This window comes from Rhopalosiphum maidis, chromosome 2 (genome assembly GCF_003676215.2).
Source record: "Rhopalosiphum maidis isolate BTI-1 chromosome 2, ASM367621v3, whole genome shotgun sequence".
Classification (NCBI taxonomy): Eukaryota; Metazoa; Arthropoda; class Insecta; order Hemiptera; family Aphididae; genus Rhopalosiphum; species Rhopalosiphum maidis.
In genome coordinates, this window is record NC_040878.1 from 87,744,301 (window position 1) to 87,764,936 (window position 20,636).

Below are 20,636 nucleotides of genomic sequence, written 5' to 3' on the forward strand. Positions count from 1 at the left end.
TTTTAACCATAGGTCAATCTATTTTTAGGTAGATTTTTTTTTGACTACGATAAGTACAACTTATAATAAACATTATATGTTAAATTTTAAAGATTTTTTTGAATGCCAAACTTAGAAAAAGCGAAAAATTCAATAGACTATAAATAGCTTAAAAAAAAAGGAAAAATATTTTAGAAATTTAATCGTAAACATATAACGCTAATATAAACATTTGGTGAAATTTTCAAGTATTTGCAATGATCCGTTTTTGAGTTACAGTGAAGTAAAGAAATCGATTTTGTCAAAATCTGGTTATACGCAATAATTCCCGTTTTTTCATTACTTTTTTAGGGTTTTTCCTGACGCACTTGAACACTACTGAAAATTATTTACTTTTGACCTCCCAAAGTACCAACTAGATTAAATTTCATTTTTTTAAAGAGAGGCTGAAGTTAAAAATCAAAGCACTATTACTCTTCCAAAACGTGATGACAGATTGACAGACAAAAAAAAAATTAAAAAAATACACATCATTTTAAAATCAATACATTCACTCCGTTCAGAATCTAAAAATTACAAATATTAAAACATTTATAAATAAAATAAAAATTGACTGCTTACAAACCTTTTTTTTCCAAAGTTAGGTGAATTGTTTTTATTTACCAGTTGCCCACTAATCTGAAAAACCAAAATATACGTATTATAAATAGGTAAACATTTCAAAAAAAAAAAAAAAAAAATTAAAAATGTATTACTTGTAGTAATAATTGAAACTATATAAATTATTAAAAACTAGTTTACCCACTCACTCGAATACTCATTATCAATAACCCCATACCAAATCGGTTATCCTCTGATGGATTATAAGAATGTATACAGGCGGTAGTAGTAATGTAGACACTACTTTCCGTATACTTTAAATAATAATTTGTTTATTTGATTAATTCGAGTTGGTTCTTTGTGTACAAAAGTGTGATACTTGTAGATGCTGTGTACTCTATAGTTCTCATACTTCTGAATAATAAGCTGTGCTGGGGGCTTCAATATGTGTTGGTTTTTCCTCTTCTCTTAGAACCGAAGTTTATAAATTAGCCACGCCCCCACTGTTACGTTCTTGGCAAATTGTTGTTGGCCACTAGTGGCGTCATAGTCTGTGTGACGTGCATTACAGTTTACTATTATATATGTAGATAGGTCAAAGCCGGTTTAAACAACTTGTTATGGTAAATGTTATTCGTGATAAAATATTTAGTAAGACCTCGAGTGTTCAGATACTAATGCTTATTATTAAACATATTTTCGAGTTCTGAGATTCATAATTTCATTATACCCAAAATGATGTGTTTAACGTTTAACTTTGAATTTGTAATAACTACTCTTTCTTCTTACGAATTTAAATATTAATAAATTACACTCAGGTATTGGCAGTGATATTAAATATTATATTATATTTTATTATAGTTAAATGTTTGTTAATTTACGGTAAAATATTCTTTAGTGTTTAGTGACGTTCATTTGATATAACTTATGTATACAAAAATTACTTGTTAATAATAACAATATATTTACCTTGATATTAGCTCTGGATTAGCTATGAAGGTAATGTTTTCCTGGTCGATATATTCATGTTTAATTTTCGGTAAGTTATCTACATACTAACAATAGAATAATAGTAAAAAAGAATATTATGATATCATGTTAATATATTATATAAAATATAAAATTCTTAAGTGCAAAACCTTGCATATGATGACAAATTATGAATTAAAAATCTAAGTGTACCAATATTATTTCGAAAATTGTAATTTGACATATAATTTAATATACAGAGCTGTTGTTTCTTGTTTGCATTGATAAGTTCGAAAAATTATTCGATTATAATTATTAAATACTTACTGAAGAAACTCAAGTTCTAATTGATATTTTACTCTTAATTAATTATTTATGTTGTATTCTATATTGTGTATCGATTTTACTGAAATAAGTATTTATTGTATTTAGACAATAATGTAAGTAGAAAGTAGCTTGTAAGATAAGTGAATCATCAATTTATTTTTTCCAAAATATTTTTAGCACTACTTACTATTATTAACTTAAGTGACAAAACCATACTTCTTGTAAACAAACGAATACACGAAAGACAACATTCTTTTGTAGAATACAAAACGAAAATTGTTGATTATTTTGTTGTATAATAATATTAATCCAATAAACATTATTTATGCATTTAATATTCAAGAATTTATTATTTCAGGAACTGGAATTTTGTGTGACCATAAACTTGAAAGACGACAAGTTGGACCATCTTGCTCACTGTAAGCAACTGTTGTACAAATCAACTACATTCTATTTTAAATCACAAAAATATGGGTAGTTGGGTTCCTATAATAGTTCATAACAAGTCACATCATATAATTAGGTACAATCATGGCTTATAAATTCCATCTAGGTTTTTCACTATTTAACCTATAGCCTTTTCAAGATTCAGAAGAATTGTATTTTACTTTTTTATTGTGTAAAAAGTTATGTTGTTTTTTAAATCAGTAATAAGTAGTCTAGATTTGGCTAACAAATAATATTTTAATAAATCTAATTTTTAATAATTTTTTCCATTTTTAAAGAAAATAAATTTATAAAATTTACAATAAATTTACTTATTATAAAGTATTTGTCATACTTAGCGAATATTGTTAATATGTAAATTGAAGCTTCTATTAATATTCGATTATCTTAAAAAAAAAATTAACTGTTTATGTAATTTGCTGCCCTGTAAGAAAACTTTAAGTGTGTAATAAATTGTAATTTATAATTTTGTATACATAAAATAAAGTCAATATTAAATACATTGTAGAACCACCAAGGATACTTTTAGTTGTTCCGATGGAAACTGTATTATATGGCCATCAGTTTGTGACGGTCGGGAAGATTGCTCAGATGGTTCAGACGAAAACAAAGAACTGTGTAATCGATATGAATACGAAATGAATGCAACGTTAGGTATATAAACATATAAACTTTCAAAATTATGTTTTATCCGTAATAGACGTATTTTTTACTGTCTTATTAACAAATAATTTTAACACTTGAATTTATATTGCTAAATGTTGTGTTTTATTTAACATGACATTTGATAGATATAACTTTTTTTACAATATTAATAATAATAAAAGTTTGATAAAATAAAGGTTATTGATGTTCGACGGAATATACAGTAATTTTGAATATAATATAATTTCGCGAGTTTGCGATACAACAAAAGAAATGCACGTGAATACGCGGTTACGGTTTAACATTACGGCGGCGGCACTTTTAAGTTATTAGACGCGGCACGGAACAACGAAACTAAAGACGCGCGGCGGTAACAACGGATGGTTACAGCTCACAGCTGATCGGCCGAACACTGACCCTCCTCTAACTCGCTTTTTACAGCAGCCGAAAGAAGGATCAATTGCTAACCAGATATCAGCTGTGAGCGCAACACTGACTGACTCGACGACTCGGCCGGAGTCTTTTATCTGTGCTTGGCTAGGTGCTACATGGTTTATAGTCTTACGTTGGCTGAACGATATGTTTTATTCGGTTGCGCCGATTAGAGATATGTGCTCAAAAGTTCTGTCATTGTTCTGGTTACGAAAATAAATAAAAAAGTTTGTGAAATTCTACCGACCGTCCAGGAACCAAAAACTGGTTGCACGTCAACGCGCTCTGTTGCAGGTCGTGAGCGACTTTGGTAAAATAGTGTGGTCTTGTTTTTTTTTATGTTTATTAGATATTTATTTACTTATTAATTATTATCATCTAATATAAATAATCAAATATTTTGTTAGAATGTGGGAGAGTATATACCACTGGCGACCAAGATAAGAACACGCTTAATGGGATAACACCTTGGAATGTTGGAATATATAAAAGGGATGAAGAAACTTATAATTCTTCCACTTATAATTTTATATGTGGAGGATCAATTATTGGTCCAAAATTCATCGTTTCCGGTAAAATCGTTGCACAATGTATTTAATAAGAAATTATTGTTAATTTAAATACATTTTTAGTTGCTAAATGTTTTTATGTATCAAAAAATGTTAGAAGATTACCAGGATACAACGATTACAAAGTTTCGATTGGAAAATACGTTGAAAATCTCACTCAAGCTGATAATAAATTTATTCAAATAATTAATGTAAGTTATTAATTTTATGAAAGCTGTGAAATATTGTTAAAACAATTTTTTTATAGGTGGACATTATTTATTTAAACGACGATTTTTATGAATATGATGATTTATTTCCCAATGATATTGCTGTCATTGTGTTATCGGACCGAATTACTTTTAGTAATTTTGTGACACCTGTTTGTATCGATTGGTATGATAAATACAATGTATTGAATGGAGCTCAAGGCAAGGTTGGTTAAAACCATATTATTTAAATATTGCAATTATTATAAATTAAAATTAGTTATTTATACAATCCACTATTGACAATTGTTAATTTCTATGCAAAGCTAAATTCGAGAATTTAGAATATTAAATCTTTAACATTGTATGTCAGATTTTATTTAACTAATTACACTGAATACCAATGATTACGAAAAATTATTTAATATTATACTTTATCGTAGTTAATGCAAATGTTGTATACTTTAACAGATTGTTCCATGGACACTAAAGAGAGCTTCCGGGATTTCCTTATCAGAAAAATCTTTAACATTTATCGATAATGATTCTTGTCGAAACACGTACGAATTAAAATATATGACTGATGATAAATTTTGTGGCAGTTCTACAATGGGTAATAAAAATTTGATTGTCAATAGTTACAATGAAATTTATATTTTTTTAATAAACTAACCCTAAGTTTATTATACGATAAATACTTAATAAAATATAATTCTATGGTAAAAGTTAATTTGCATTTAAGAAAAAAATTGGTAGTCGCTCCGAAGTACAGTATGTGCGAACTTTGTCATCGTGTCAATATTGGCCCTGTAATATATGTTGTGTGTATGAATTCAATGATAAATCATTTCATACAAAAACAATTTTGATCAAAGTCAGCCGAATATATTTAAAATTGGTACTAAAATTATTTATTTTATTATAAGCAATAGCCAATAAGTATAGTAGGTAATATCTAAAATAACAAGGACATAGAGCTGAATTATTTCGTGTTTACTGAAATTGTGATCATACTGTATACCTTTGACTATCAAAAGCTTGGAAATACCTTTTTCTGTTTTTTTTTTTTTTTTTTTTTTTATTATTATTATTATTCCTATGTTGATAATAGGTATTCATATGTATTATGTGGTATTGTTAAATAAATTCCTTATAATATATTTTAGAATAAAATCAAGTCTTACTAAGTTATCTCAATTAGTTAATGCTACCTCGTGTACTGTATATAAAAGTATGTATACATACATTTATATATATAATGTAAATATCATTATAATTATGTATTTTCACAAATTAATAATCTATAGATCTTGATAAATCTATATACAAATACAATTATCCTTGTATGATTATACATAAATATTACAAATTCAATGAACACATTTTAAATATAACTAATCATAATTTTATATTTTTGATCAAGTAATACAACAATTTATTATAAAATGTGTAAATACCTTTTTAAATGTACGTGTTTTTTTAATAGTAACTATAAAATTTTATTATTAAATGTTTATAAAGGATTTTTTGTATTAGGTTATTAGCAAACTGTCCATACCAAAATAGTTATATATTTGATTTTAAAAAATAAAGGGGGCATAAAGTTGTTAAAATACATATCTTTTCATTAATACATTTTACTTTGTGTACCATTACTCACAACGAAATTTCGCAGGCATTTGTTCAATATTTAGCTTATGAATACGATATATTTTGTTTCAGAGAAAAGAAAAGATTTGATGTATTTTGGCACAGGCCTTACATTTGTACACTCAAATAACTCTCATTTTTTAACCGGAGTAGCAACAAACGACGGAAAAGCCAATAATAATACAATCGTATATTTGACAGATATTAAGTATCATATTAATTGGATTCGTAAAATGTATATCAAATATTTAAACCATGTTCGTATAACAGGTTCTATCATTTTATACAATATAACTATATTATATTGTAATATTTTTGTTTATTTTTGATTCAAAAATAAAATATTTTTTAATGAATAAAAATTTGTTCATTAACATAAATGTTCATGGTTTTTATAGGATATACCATATTGCATTTTACCAGCCATTGAAGGAATTATATATTCTTATGAAGGATCAGATAAAATATTAGCTCATGGGACAATAATTAATAAGTATCGTACCGTTATTGAGAACTGTGATGTTGGCTATTATAAGGCTTACCCAAGAGGTTTTAGAGTATGTCAAGGAAATGGAAAATGGACCTTGACTTCTGATAAACTGTGTTTTAGTAAGTAATGTACTTTAATTTTTATGCTATAACTATCATTTATTTAAATAATTTAAGTCCGTATGATTGGTTATATTTCATACTTTTAGAAAGATGTCCGCCTCTATTATCAGAGAGTTTAGATATTAAATGTACTTTAAACGGTAACTTTGCTAATTGTTCAAATCCTTCGACTCCCGAAACAATAGCCGTACCATCGTGTAAACCAACACATACATTACCAAATGGACAAGAAGAGACTCAAATTGAATTGATTTGTCAGTCAAATGGAATGTGGAATAATCGGCTATATAAATGCAATCCAAGTAATTTTGTTTTTATCCAAAGACAAATGTATTTAATTTATAAATATTGTACTAAGCTATAACTGTAAACGAATTTCATTTTTTATTTTATATATTTTAATATTTAATATGAACATACACTCTTAAGAGCATATACTTTTTATTAGACAAGTCATATGATACAAATGTATTAACATGATATGCTTTATCAAAAATGAATAATTTACTTATTAACTATTGTTATCTATAAAATATTCAAATATATTATTTTAGATTGTGGAAGAGTATATACTAATGGCAAAATATCGATGGCCAATGGTAAAACAGCTATGGTTGGAACAGCACCTTGGAACGTTGGGATATATCGATTAAATAAAGATACTTCCAAATATGACTTGATATGCGGAGGATCAATAATTGCTCCAAATCTAGTAGTTTCTGGTAAAAACTAGGGAATTTAAAAAGGAATACATTTTAATTAAATAAAATTTTTAGCCGCTCATTGTTTTTGGCACCAAGATATATTATCTAATAAAATATCAATAAACGACGATTCATATAAAGTCGCTGTTGGGAAATATGATAGAAATTTTACAGTCGTCGACAATGAATTTACTCGAATAATGAATGTATATTTTTAATTTGAAAGTTTTATCTTATGATAACCGTATTACATTAAAAAACAATTTTTATAGATTGAAATTATTTACTTAAATGAACATTTCTCTGGAGCTCGTGGCTATTTTGCTAATGATATAGCTGTTATTGTGTTATCGAATAGAGTTGCTTTTAGTAATGTTGTCGCACCTATTTGTATTGATTGGACTGGTAAATACAATATATTGAATGGAGTTGAAGGAAAGGTAAAATTTTGTTTGATAATTATTTAAAAAATATAAAATTTTTATAAATATTTAGAAATTGTAAAAGTAGAGGGTTATATTAGATAAAGTTTCTTCCTTAATTGATTTCTTCACAGTTTAGATCTGAGAACTTGAATATTTTTAAAAAATGAATAATAATTAATTACTTATAAATTGTGCTCAAAAACCTAATACAGTTTAATGGTGCTCACTATTAAATTTTGGTTGACTTGAGTACTTGTATAGGAATACTAATAATTATTATTTAAATTCCAAAATCGTAGTCGAATTAAATTAAATTTATAGTATTGCTTTCAATATTGACCAACAAATAATCTTCAAATGAATTTAATTGCATATAAGAACTGATATTAATATTTTAAATATTCACACATTACACTTACAAAAATAAGATTAATATAATTGTATATTTTTAATCAATTTTATACTTTTTCAGATTGTTGGCTGGGGAAAGACAGAAATGGGTACAGCAAGTCCGTTTTTATTAGAAAGTTATTTACCATACCTCGACCAGAATTCTTGTCGAGATACTTATACGAATGGATTTGATATATTTGTAACTCTTGATAAGTTTTGTGCTGGATCTACAGTTGGGTAATATAATATTTAATTATCAGTATCATGAAATCATTGTACTTTTTTTTTCAATCGCAAACTTTTCTTATAGATTTGCTTGTATTAAACATTAAATGTTAAGCGTGTATACGCATTTTAAATAACAATATTTTTATAAGTTGTTTCGTGAAATAATCATATAACGAGTAGAATCATATTTTATTTTAAAATTAATATCTGCCAATGGTGATCTATACATAATAGTATACGGATTACAATTATACCATTTTAAAAATAGTGTAGTCGCTCTTGTGTTGTATAATTTCTTCTACATTTTTTTGAGTGATTTATCAAAGATTATTGTTGACCCTAATATATAAGTTAAATTTAAAATAAAATATCCAAGAAGAGTAAGTTATGGATGCATTTCATTGAGTTTACAGCTAATATTTATGTTTTTCACTATTTGCACTGCATGGTTATGTTATACAATGTATTATTATTTTACAATCGTGTTTCAAAACATCTCTACCATACTTTGGAAGGTATATAATATGCCACATTACACACTGGTATAATGTGGCGCTTGTTCACTGTCAATTATAAACAATGTAAATCTAGATTGTATTAAATACTCAAACTACTCAATAACATTCAAATGCTTATTTATATCTTATAATTAATAAAATATCTTTAGTTTCAGAACAATACTTGGATGAAGGAGATAGCGGTTCGGGTTTATCATTTTTACACTCAAAGTCTTATTATTTAACCGGTGTATTGAGTCTTATAGAATCATCCTCCAATAACTCAATTGCCCTTTTTACGGATATTAAACACCATATTCTATGGATTCGTCGACTGTATAACAGACTTAGCTAAGTACAATAAGAGTTGGAAGTCACATACAGATATTGCCTTTAATTATATATTGATACTAAATAATCACTTTGTATTATACTGCTCTACCGACAATTACAATACATTTTTTTTTTTAAATATATTAATATATTTATAGATAAGTCGGATATCGAGTTCAAAAAAATAAAAATAGATCTATCTATAATAATTAATGATGTATGTTCTAAGTTCTTGTTTTATTTTTTATAAGATTCCCTAAAAAAATCTTATCGTAATACAATTAAATTTTCAATATTACGAAAAGTTATTCATATCTGATTGTACAATAATTAGTTATTATAATCTATATTATATATGCGTTCGAAAACGAAATTACATCAGACTATTTATGAATATGTACTTATTTTGTTTTGATTATTCGTCAAGTTTTCTATACGAACGTGTACAGTCTTTGGTCACTGGATATGTTAGTATGTTATAAACATCTAACTTGTCGTTGGTTTTTTTTTATTTTTTTCCTTGAGCGGTAGTACTCCTATCCTTTACCTCTTGTCAAGTGCACTTTCCATAACTTTTCTCTTCGATATTTTATTTTATTGTTGTTTTTACCTTATGTAATTGTTTAATACTAATAGCTATTAATGATTGAAATAAAAATGGTTTATTGTTTTGTAAAATAAAAATCGCTTGTTATATTTTAAACTATTTTAATTTTATCAAATAAAAGTTGAATTGTAAAAGAAGTATTCTCAACTGAAAACCTGCATGTACGCCGCAATACGCGTATTCTAAAAAACATCAATCAATACAATAGAATGTATGTCAAATTAACTTTCATTAAATGTATATTCAAATCTGTCATTGATATATTTTGATAAAATACATTGCATTCAATTAAGTTAGTTGTAATCACTATGACATTTGATGTCATCAAATATTTTTTATCTATAGTTTAATAATAATATATATATTATCAACATCATCCCTGAAATCTAAAGTACAAACGAATGCCAGATATTCTTATCTAAACAAGATATATATTATATCGAAGGTATTGAGGTATTAATTTATAACTTTATTCGTGTGTAAGTGATAGATCGTCGCTCCAAGTCGCAGACCAAAAATTATAGTTTACACCACTTATAATTGAAAGTAGTTTGTGTATTTAATTAATAAATTAAGTTAGTTTAATATTAATAGTACCGAACTTATATTGTGTCTGAACTATACAAACGATTTAAAAACTTACTTACTCGCTAAAATACTAATTATCATATACTGCATATTAACTGCGAAGCTTGTCCTTTAGTCGATCATACGAATTTATATAGCTCGCAGCAGTTGCATGATATTGTAACGCTCCTCCTTTTCATCGCTCTGTGTAAGAGACCTAATATTATTATTTAAATAATTATAACTGATATGTAATGATATTCACATTACGCCGCTAAGCCTCATATTTTATATCATCAGTAATAATATTACAATGATATTAATAATAACATGATATAACTTTACCCTGTACTATTTACAATAACAAATATTATACCTATTATTTACAAAATAAACAACAAGTACGAAGGGTCAATGATATAGACAAGACCAAAAGTTCCATTACGGCGTCCTCCAGTTGTAGTCGTGCCAATAGCAGCCTCAGAGCTATTGATTTTATTTTGTTAAGGGTACAACATTTCGAGGCTTATAGGTGCCGAGTACTCAATGACTAGAAATTTGAATGTATTGGGCTGAAGTTATCTATCTGCATGTGAGTGGCGTCTTGATTTGAGGTAGTAAATTTACCACGGCTTTGGTGTTGTGTACTCAGCGATGTTGTTGCGACTAGTGTTGTTAGTCATACTCTGTGCAATACGCATTCCAGTTAAGTCTCACTATATTTTATAATATTTTATATGTAGATAGGTCGAAGCCGGTTTAAACAACTTATTGAAATTAATGTAATTCGTGATAAATGACCTTGAATGTTCGAGTACTAGCGCTTATCATAAATTATATTTTCGATTTCGAGGTTCGTGATTTCATTGAACTATCAGCATCAACTACGTATTAGCGTCATAATATAGAAATTTAAAAGACCCAATTGTATGTGTTCAGTGTTGTGACATATTATTATCTTAAACAACTAATTAATTCTTTCCAGGTATTATCAGTGTTCGTTATATTATGTTCGTTAATTTACGTTAAAATTTGGCTTAGTGTTGAATGTTTTTAATTTTATACAACGAATGTACATAAATTGTTTGTTGATATTAAACCTGTAGTTATCTTGATTTTAGTTCTGAATTGACTATGACGGTGATACATTTCTGGTTGATATATTCATGTCTAATTTTAGGTAAGTGATGTCAATATTAACAATATAAAAACAATAAAAAATAACATCGTGTTATTATAATATTATTTAATATTAAAATGTAAAAGTTAGAACAAAATCCAATGTATAATAATTATCTGTGATTTCTGATTACAAAAAATACTTGACAAGTATTATTTCATAAACAGTAATCAGTAATAAAATTACATCGAACATTTCAACTATCATATAAACGAAAAAGAAAAACAAATACAAATACAAGAGACTTGATATATAGAGTTATAGATTAATTTATGCTAGAAAATGTTAACTATTAATAATAAACTAAGTACTAAATACTAATAAATTAAGATAATTAATATTATTAACTGGATATATTATTTGACAAATTAAGTAAGTAGTAAGTTTTATTCATATCAAACAATATGTAAACGTAGATGTATAAAGTAATAAATACTTACCGAAGAAATTTCAATACTTTTTAATATTGTACTATTTTCTGTTATCTTTTACGTTTATATGGATTATTTATTCAAATAATATTGTATTTTTTAGTATTGTATGTAATCATTCGAATCATTTTGAAGGGTACCGGGGTGCTGGTGTGACTTCACGCCAGCACCCGGAATTAAAGTTTGAAATTCTGAACTTCCTAGTAAGTTACAAAAAAAGTTATTGTGGTTACATTTCGTTATATAATGATTACATAATCTTGTGAAATTTTGGTGTAAAAATCACAACTTGGGGTGCTGGTGTGACGGGCCTCCACATCACACCATTATTAACGGAAGTGATAAAACCACACTTGTAATACGCACTTATACGCGATATACCTACAATATTATTTTTAGAATTGAAAACAATAAATGCTGGATATTTTTATGTATACCTAATAATATTAATCCAATAAACATTTAATTTATTATAATTTATTATTTCAGGAACTGGAATTTTGTGTGACCATAAACTCGAAAGACGACAAGCTCGTACAAGATGCTCAGAGTAAGTAGATAACTGTTGTACAAATTAACAAAATTTTTTTTCTAAATTTTGAGAATAATGGTAGTTGGTTTTCTATATCTCTAAGGTCCGCTATATTCATCCATTAGGTATACTTGATATCAAAAACATGACTTTATAAATTTTATCTAGATTTTTTTTATACTAAATTTATAGTATTTTAGAGATAAAAAAGAACTAAGCCCTTTATATTTTCTTTTTTACTGTGTAAAAAATAATGTTGTTTATAAAATCATCAATATTTATGTTGCATTGGACAAACTTAACTAGGTAATATTGTTGTTATGTTAATTTAAGCTTCTATTAATATTAAATTTTTATCTTTTTAAAAACATTGTTTGTTTATGTAATATTCTGTTTCATAAGCAAACTTTAACACTACAATTAATTTTAATTTTAGACCTAAATAATATGATATACACTTTTAGAAGCACCAAGGATACTTTTAGTTGTTCCGATGGACGGTGTATTGTATGGTCGTCAGTTTGTGACGGTCGCGAAGACTGCTCAGATGGTTCAGATGAAAACAAAGAAATGTGTAATCGATACGAGTACGGAACGAGTAAAATAGGTATATAAAAATATTTTTATGACAATTAATATTATATTATAATTAAGATGTATTCCGTAATATTCTATATTTTATATTTCTTGAACATAAAAGTCTATAATTTGTATATTTAATTTTAATTTTTAAACTCCTTAATTATTATTAAATTTCAATAATTTTGTTTATACTATAAACATTTAGATTTTGAATGAACACTATAGTCTGGGTATTTACGGTTCTGTATATTAGTCTTTTGTAGTAGCACGAAAGCATACGTTTGAATCGTTATGCATGATTTTTTTTGTATTGCCTTAAAAGCAATACCATTACGTACAAACAAAAACGAGTTTTAGTTATATATATTTTTTTGTTGTTGTTTGTAGTGTAAAATTAATATTCTCAGGTTAGATTAGGTATAATCGTTTGATGTACATTTTTAAACCTTGGACATACCTTTAACATGGTTATGTTTTAAATTATAAATATTTAATACATTTATTACTTGGAATCATCTAACATTTAATCAAATATTATATTAGAATGCGGTAGAGTACACAAAACTAGCAATTCTGTATCAACTGACAATGATATGAAAACATTTATTGGAAGAGCACCATGGAATGTCGGAATATATGTGAAAAATACAGAAAATGCCAATTATATTTTTATATGCGGAGGATCAATTATTGGTCCAACATTAGTCGCATCTGGTAAAATATTTATATTGTATATTGTTTAATAATAAATTAATATTAATTTAATTACATTTTTAGTTGCTCAATGTTTTTGGGAATCGGAGTATTTTGCTGCCAAAGTATCAATAAAAGGTAAGTACAAAGTTGCCATTGGGAAATACCAGAAAAGTTACTCCACACAATTCGAAAAAATTGACAATGAATTTACTCAAATAATAAATGTAAGTTATTAATTTGATATTAGTATGAAATATTTTTAAAACAACTGTATAGGTGGAAAGTGTTTACACGCATGAAGATTATAATTATCCAAATAAACTATGGACTTATGATATGGCTCTCGTTGTGTTATCGAACAAAATTACTTTTAGCAATTATGTAACACCTGTTTGTATCGATTGGAGTGGAAAATACAATGTAAGGGATGGAGATAAAGGACAGGTTGGCAAAAGTATTATTAATTAAATACTGAAATTGTGATATATTCCAATTAGTTGTATAAGCTATCGCTATTAATCATTGTAAATTTCTATGTAAAGCTAAATTCGATGATTTCTAATATTGAAAACTTTAACCAGTCGTACTATCTTTAACTAATAAATTACACTCGAACAGTTATAAAAAGTAGTTAATATTATATATTTATCATTATTAATATAAATGTAATATTCTTTAACAGATTTTAACTTGGAGATATGGGGAAGAATCCTTTTTATCAGAAACATCTTTATCATACATTGACCATGATTCTTGTCGTAATACGTACAAATCTGAATTGCGTGATGATCAGTTTTGTGGCAGTTCTGCGTTGGGTAATAAAATATTTTAAACTAAATACTTTAAAAAAATTCGGTTATTCTAAATCATGTGCCAAATTGTCATCTAACAAAAAGTAGGTAACTGCTAGGGGCAAACCTTGTCATTGTAGTAATAAGAAACGTAATAAACATCACAATAATTATGAATCCGATAATAAATCATTTCATACAGTCGGAGACTGTCTGTCAGCCGTATATAGTTCCTATACAGGATCATTATTTTATCATTAAAACACTCATTATTTCGTCAGGTGATGACTTTTTTATTTTTTTTTTCAAAATACCTACTTATTTTGTTTTTATGCTTTTCTCAAGCTGTATGAAACTTTAATTTTTTTGTCTTTTTTATTAAATAGTGAAACCAATATAAACTTTTAATTTTCAAAAAGCAACCTAAATTTAAAATGTAATTAATTAATAGGGCTATATTTTTATGTATTTTAATGTTCAGATATTTTGTTAAATAGATTTTTTAATCAAGAAAAAATTTAAGAATTTAAATGTTTATTTTATATTATACTATTTTACCATTAAAAATTGGAAAGGATTACTAATTTTAGTATATTGGCGAAATTATCTACACCAAAATTGTCACATCTTATACATTTAGAAATTTTTTAAGGGGAGAGGGGCAAAAATATGTTACCCCAGAGCATAAGATAGTTAGATTATAGCACTGTTCATTGGTTCATTTGGTAACGTGTACCATTACTTACAAAAGCCTGTATAGCATATGTTTAAAATGTATCTTATAAAAAGATTAATTTTTGTTTCAGGAGAAATCGTTAATTTGTTTTATTTCGGCTCAGGACTAACCTTTGCACATTCTAATAATTCTCATTTTTTAACTGGAGCAGCAATTTACGAAAATGAAATCAAAAATAGAACAATCGTAGATTTTACAGATCTTAAATACTACATTGACTGGATTCGTCAGCTGTATATTAAACATTTAAACCATGTATGTATATCAGGTTTATACGAATACAATTTAACTTTAATATTATGTTATATATATTATAATATCATATGTTGCTATCTATTTATGATTATAAAAACTCAACATGTTTTTTATTGAATTTAAATTATTTTATTACATTTATAACATTAATGGTTTTTGTAGGATATACCTTTTTGTATTTTACCAGCTGTCGACGGAGTTATATATTCTTATGAAGGTTCAAATACAATTTTAGCTCGTGGTACATTAATTAATCAATATCGTACCGTAATTGAGAACTGTGATGTTGGATATTATAAAGCTTACCCCAGAGGTTTAAGAGTATGTCAGGGAAATGGAAAATGGTCTTCGACTTTCGAGAAATTGTGTATTAGTAAGTTATGTATTGCAATTTGTATACTATAATTATCACATATTCAAATATTTTTTGTCCGTATGTTTGGTAATGTTTGATTATAATTTTTTATGCTTTTAGAAATGTGTCCGCCTCTTTTATCCGATAGTTTAGATATTAAATGTACTCTTAATGGTAAGTTTACAAATTGTTCAAATCCTTCGACTCCCGAAACAATAGCCGTACCATCGTGTAAACCAACCCATACATTACCAAATGGACAAGAAGAGACTCCAATTGAATTGATTTGTCAGTCTGATGGAATGTGGGATAATCAGCTATATAAATGCAATCCACGTAATTATGATTATATCACGAGACAAATGTTTTTAATTAATATAATTTATTTTACTAAGCTATATCTTTATACGAATTCCATTTTTTATTTTATAATTTTAAATTTGAAGATAGATAATTAATCGCACTATTCAATAAACGTATTTATCATTATAATCTATAAAATATTTAAATATTAATTTAGATTGTGGCAGAGTATATACTAATGGGAAGATATTGATCGCCAATGGTAAGAAAGCACAATTTGGAACAGCACCTTGGAACGTTGGAATATATCGATTAAATAAAGCGAATTCAAATTATGATTTGATATGTGGGGGAACAATAATTTCTTCAAATTTAGTCGTTACTGGTAAAAAACCGAATTGTGTATTTGCATAGGAACGAATATTAATTAAATATATCTTTTAGCGGCTCATTGTTTTTGGTACAAAGGAATATTATCTAAAAAAATATCAATAAACGATGATTCATATAAAGTTGCCGTCGGAAAATATGATAGAAATTTCACAGTAGTTGACAATGACTTTACACGAATAATGAATGTAAGTGTTATTGATCAAAAAATAGACATTTATAATAGTACTAAAATATAAATTTAACCAATTTTATAGGTGGACGTTATTTATTTACATGATCTTTTCACTGGAAATCAAGATTACTATGCTTATGATATAGCTGTAATGGTGTTATCGAACATAGTTTCTTTTAGTAATGTTGTTGCGCCTATTTGCATCGATTGGACTGGTAAATACAATGTGTCAAACGGAGTTGAAGGAAAGGTAAATTTCGTGTTCTTTAATGATAGATTATAATATACGATATTTGAAAATGTATTAAAATTTTAAAAGTGTTAAGATATGTTACGAATAAATTTATAAATGGGTTTATCCTCAGAAATTTACTAATTTTAAAAATGAATAATTATCAAGTAATCGGGTATTTTGCTTAACAATTTATTTTTCTTCCTTATAATTTAAAAATAATTATATAAATTCCAATTGTAAACTGGTATGTAAAGCAAAGACCATTAAATACTTTGCTTTATGATTTTTAATGTTCATAATTGGCAAGAAAAAATTTGAAAAATAATCTCTACATAGAAATCTTAAATCACTTTAAACCGTATTTTATTTGCATATCAAATCGGATATTAATATTTTAAGTATTCACTCCTACAAAATCTAGATTGATGTAATTAATTATAAGATAATATAACAATAATAATAATAACATTATAAAATTAATAAATCTTTTTAATACTTTTACAGATTGTAGGCTGGGGAAATACGGAAAAGGGTACATTAAGTCCCGTTTTATTAGAGACTTCTTTACCATACCTTGACCATGATTCTTGTCGAGCTATGTATACAAATGGATTTCATATATTTGTTACTCTTGATAAGTTTTGTGCTGGATCTGCGTCAGGTAACAAAATATTTAATTATCATTACAATTAGTTATTGTGTTTTTGTTCTGCACACTTACTTTATATGTTTAGTCGATTAAACATTGAATTTTTAAGGTGCATTCACATTTTAAATATACATTTTTAATGTATAATTATTTTAAATAATTACATTTTTGCATTTAATATAAAGATATTTCTACTTTTCAATTTAACGATCATTAATTAGGTGTAAATTACTTTAAAGTGTTACAATATTTTCAAAGTTACCTTTTTAAGAATGTAAGGATTTGGATTTTGTTATTTTTATGAGTAAAAAAAAAAAAAGTAAAAAAAACTCATACAATTCTTTGGCATACGTCACTTTTAAAAAGTCTTAAAAATAAATAACTAAATAACTAATAATGTTGAGGATGAAGAGGAGGTGTGGGGAATTGGTTAAATGAGAGATCCATTAAAGATTATTGCTGATCTTAATATATAATTTGAATTTTAAAAAAAGTATAAAATATGTGTTATCGTTGAATATCATTGAGTTATCTGCTTAAACATTTTGTTTTTACAATTTGCATTGAATGGTTATGTTGTACTATATAATCATGTTTCAAATCATCTCTACCATATTTTAGAAGGTATATGTGCTACATCACATATTCTTATAATGTGGTGCTTGTACTTTGTTAGGTATAATCAATGTAAATCTGCATTATATTAATTACTCAATAACATTCAAACGATTAATTTATGACTTATATTATATAAAATATCTTTAGTTCCAGGACAAGACATGGGCGAGGGAGATAGCGGTTCAGGCTTAACATTTTTACATTCAAAGTCTTATTATTTAACCGGTGTATTGAGTCTTAAGCAGAAATCTTCAAATAACTCAATTGCGCTTTTTACAGATTTTAAGCACCATATTCAGTGGATTCGTCGACTGTATCAAAAACATAACTAAGTCCAATAAGATTATGGTAATAACATATAAGTAATTTTTTTTAATTATATTAAATAATGATTTTGTTGTGTACTGCTTTGCCGACGAACATAATATTTTTTTTCAATTTATTAAGGCGACAGTTTACTGTTTTTACATATCTCATTATACAATAATATTAATTTTTGAATTATACATTTAATGTATAAGATTAAAATTGTTGAACACATATTTTTTTACAAAATGTTGTTTATATTAAGATTGTTAACAAAATTAAAAAAAAAAAAAAACATCTACACATTTGTGAATCATTGTGTAATTGTCTGTAAACATTTATGTTTATACATTTGTACAAATTTTTTATTGAAAAAATGAGGATACAGGAAAACACAATGATTATATTTCAACAATGGTTATTAAATGTTAAAAGTCAAGTAGGATAATGTGTTCAAGACAATAAAAAAATATAACTAAAATTATGAACGATGTATTTTTTCGCTTTTTTTTAAAAACTTCTAAAAACATCGTACCATCATAATACAATTATATTTTCAATCTAACGAAATATTATTCATATCTGAATGTATAATAATACATTATTATAATATATACGTTTAAGAACGAAATTACATCATTCTATTTATGAATATGTACTCATTTTGTTTTGATTATAAGTAGAGTTTTCTCTACGAATACCTAGAATCTTCGGTCACCGGTTATGGTACTTTAATCCACAGACATATACCTCGTTGTTAGTTTCTTATTTTTCCTAAATATTTATGCTCTTTTCCGATACTCCTTGTCACGTGTACTTTCAAAAATATTTCTATTCCATCATTTTTTTTTATTTTTCTGTTTATTAAACTAAAATTCCAAAGGTACAAAGTCGACGATAAAATAATAATAAATGAATAAATACAGATTTTTACCATTAAGCAAGTATTATTTTTATTTATTTTTTAAAGTAAATTCTCATTAATATTCATAATTACGTATTTTTTCCATACACGGACGGTTTTAATAAATAACAAGAATTAATACATTAAAAATATGGAAAAAACATTTTAAATTAACTCAGTTAAAAAGTAATAAAGTGTTATTTTAAAATTAGATCGTTATCACATAATGAGTATCATTAACTTTATAGGGCTGATATATAAATATAAACCATTCAGTGCGTCACCAAAACGCATACAAACTAATTCATTCAAATCGGTCCAGCCGATTAGGAGGAGTTCAGTAACATACACACGTACAGTAGAATTATATATATAACTGTTATATACAAAATTGAATTAATAATCATTTAATATCGGTATTTTATTTGTATATAATAATAATTTAATAATCATTAAGAATTATATTTTATAGTCAAAATTTCTGTCATAGATATCTATTGAATAGTATATATTTCTTGGTAAGAACGGAGCTGTGGTTAAATTTAATTTTTTTATTATTGTTCTAAGGCAATAAGGCCTACCAAAGAACCATATGATATGAATAAAATACTTTAAGTGTGAATTTTAAAAATATTAATTATCATAAAATTTTATAAATTAATTGATTGGGCCTTTGAGTAAATTTTTTAGACACATTTTAAACAGCTTAATAAGTATTTATTTAAATAACGAAATGATAAAATTTAAGGTATTAAACCTATCAAAACTGCAAAGCTCAATAAGGTTAGTTAGTTTAATATTATTGATATAAAATTATGTGTGAGTTGTGATTAGGTATACAATTGTGAACAGTGGTGTATATCATTCTAAAAAATAAAAAACACTACCAAATCTAAAAGAAATAGCACAAAGTCAATATCTTTTTCTGAACCTAGTCTGAACTATACGAACAATTCAAAAATTTACTCATTCATTAAAAAATTAATAATCAGATACTACATGTCATTAACAGCGACGTTTGTTCTATAGTCGATCATAATAATTTATATAGCTGATAGTAGTATATTATAATTAAAAATAGTTTGTTTATTTATTTAATATATTAATTTTATTTTATTAAGAGTACACAAGTGTGAGGCTTGTAGGTGACGAATACTCGGAGACTCCGATGTATCTGAATATGTTGTTGCGACTAGTGCCGTTAGTTGTAGTCTGCGCAACGTGCATTTCAGTTGATTCTTACTATATTTTAAATGTTTCGTCGCTCCAAGTCGCAGACCAAAAATTATAGTTTACACCACTTATAATTGAAAATAGTTTGTGTAT

General features: G+C 26.2%; 1 protein-coding gene across 1 annotated transcript; it reads left to right on the forward strand.

Moving 5' to 3' along the window:
* The first annotated feature begins 1,253 nt into the window (after positions 1 to 1,253).
* LOC113552645 lies at positions 1,254 to 18,890 on the forward strand. The gene is made up of 30 exons (XM_026955491.1): positions 1,254 to 1,397; positions 1,478 to 1,618; positions 2,234 to 2,294; positions 2,831 to 2,976; positions 3,807 to 3,971; positions 4,032 to 4,159; positions 4,216 to 4,383; positions 4,628 to 4,769; positions 5,879 to 6,063; positions 6,205 to 6,415; positions 6,505 to 6,720; positions 6,973 to 7,140; positions 7,195 to 7,328; positions 7,395 to 7,562; positions 8,020 to 8,177; positions 11,276 to 11,352; positions 12,273 to 12,333; positions 12,780 to 12,922; positions 13,441 to 13,611; positions 13,675 to 13,817; positions 13,870 to 14,037; positions 14,276 to 14,408; positions 15,191 to 15,375; positions 15,538 to 15,748; positions 15,851 to 16,066; positions 16,251 to 16,418; positions 16,478 to 16,611; positions 16,681 to 16,848; positions 17,338 to 17,494; positions 18,248 to 18,890. The coding sequence occupies exons 2-30, from the start codon at positions 1,573 to 1,575 to the stop codon at positions 18,430 to 18,432; spliced, it is 4,416 nt and encodes a 1,471-aa protein (XP_026811292.1). The 5' UTR covers positions 1,254 to 1,397; positions 1,478 to 1,572; the 3' UTR covers positions 18,433 to 18,890.
* Positions 18,891 to 20,636: the final 1,746 nt, after the last annotated feature.

Excerpts from the sequence above, each read along its gene's own strand:
- LOC113552645 (XM_026955491.1), top strand. The coding sequence starts at position 1,573 with ATGAAGGTAATGTTTTCCTGGTCGATATATTCATGTTTAATTTTCG. Across the intron at positions 1,619-2,233 it reads ATATTCATGTTTAATTTTCG|GAACTGGAATTTTGTGTGAC; the intron begins GTAAGTTATCTA and ends TTATTATTTCAG. Across the intron at positions 16,067-16,250 it reads GCTATATAAATGCAATCCAC|ATTGTGGCAGAGTATATACT; the intron begins GTAATTATGATT and ends ATATTAATTTAG.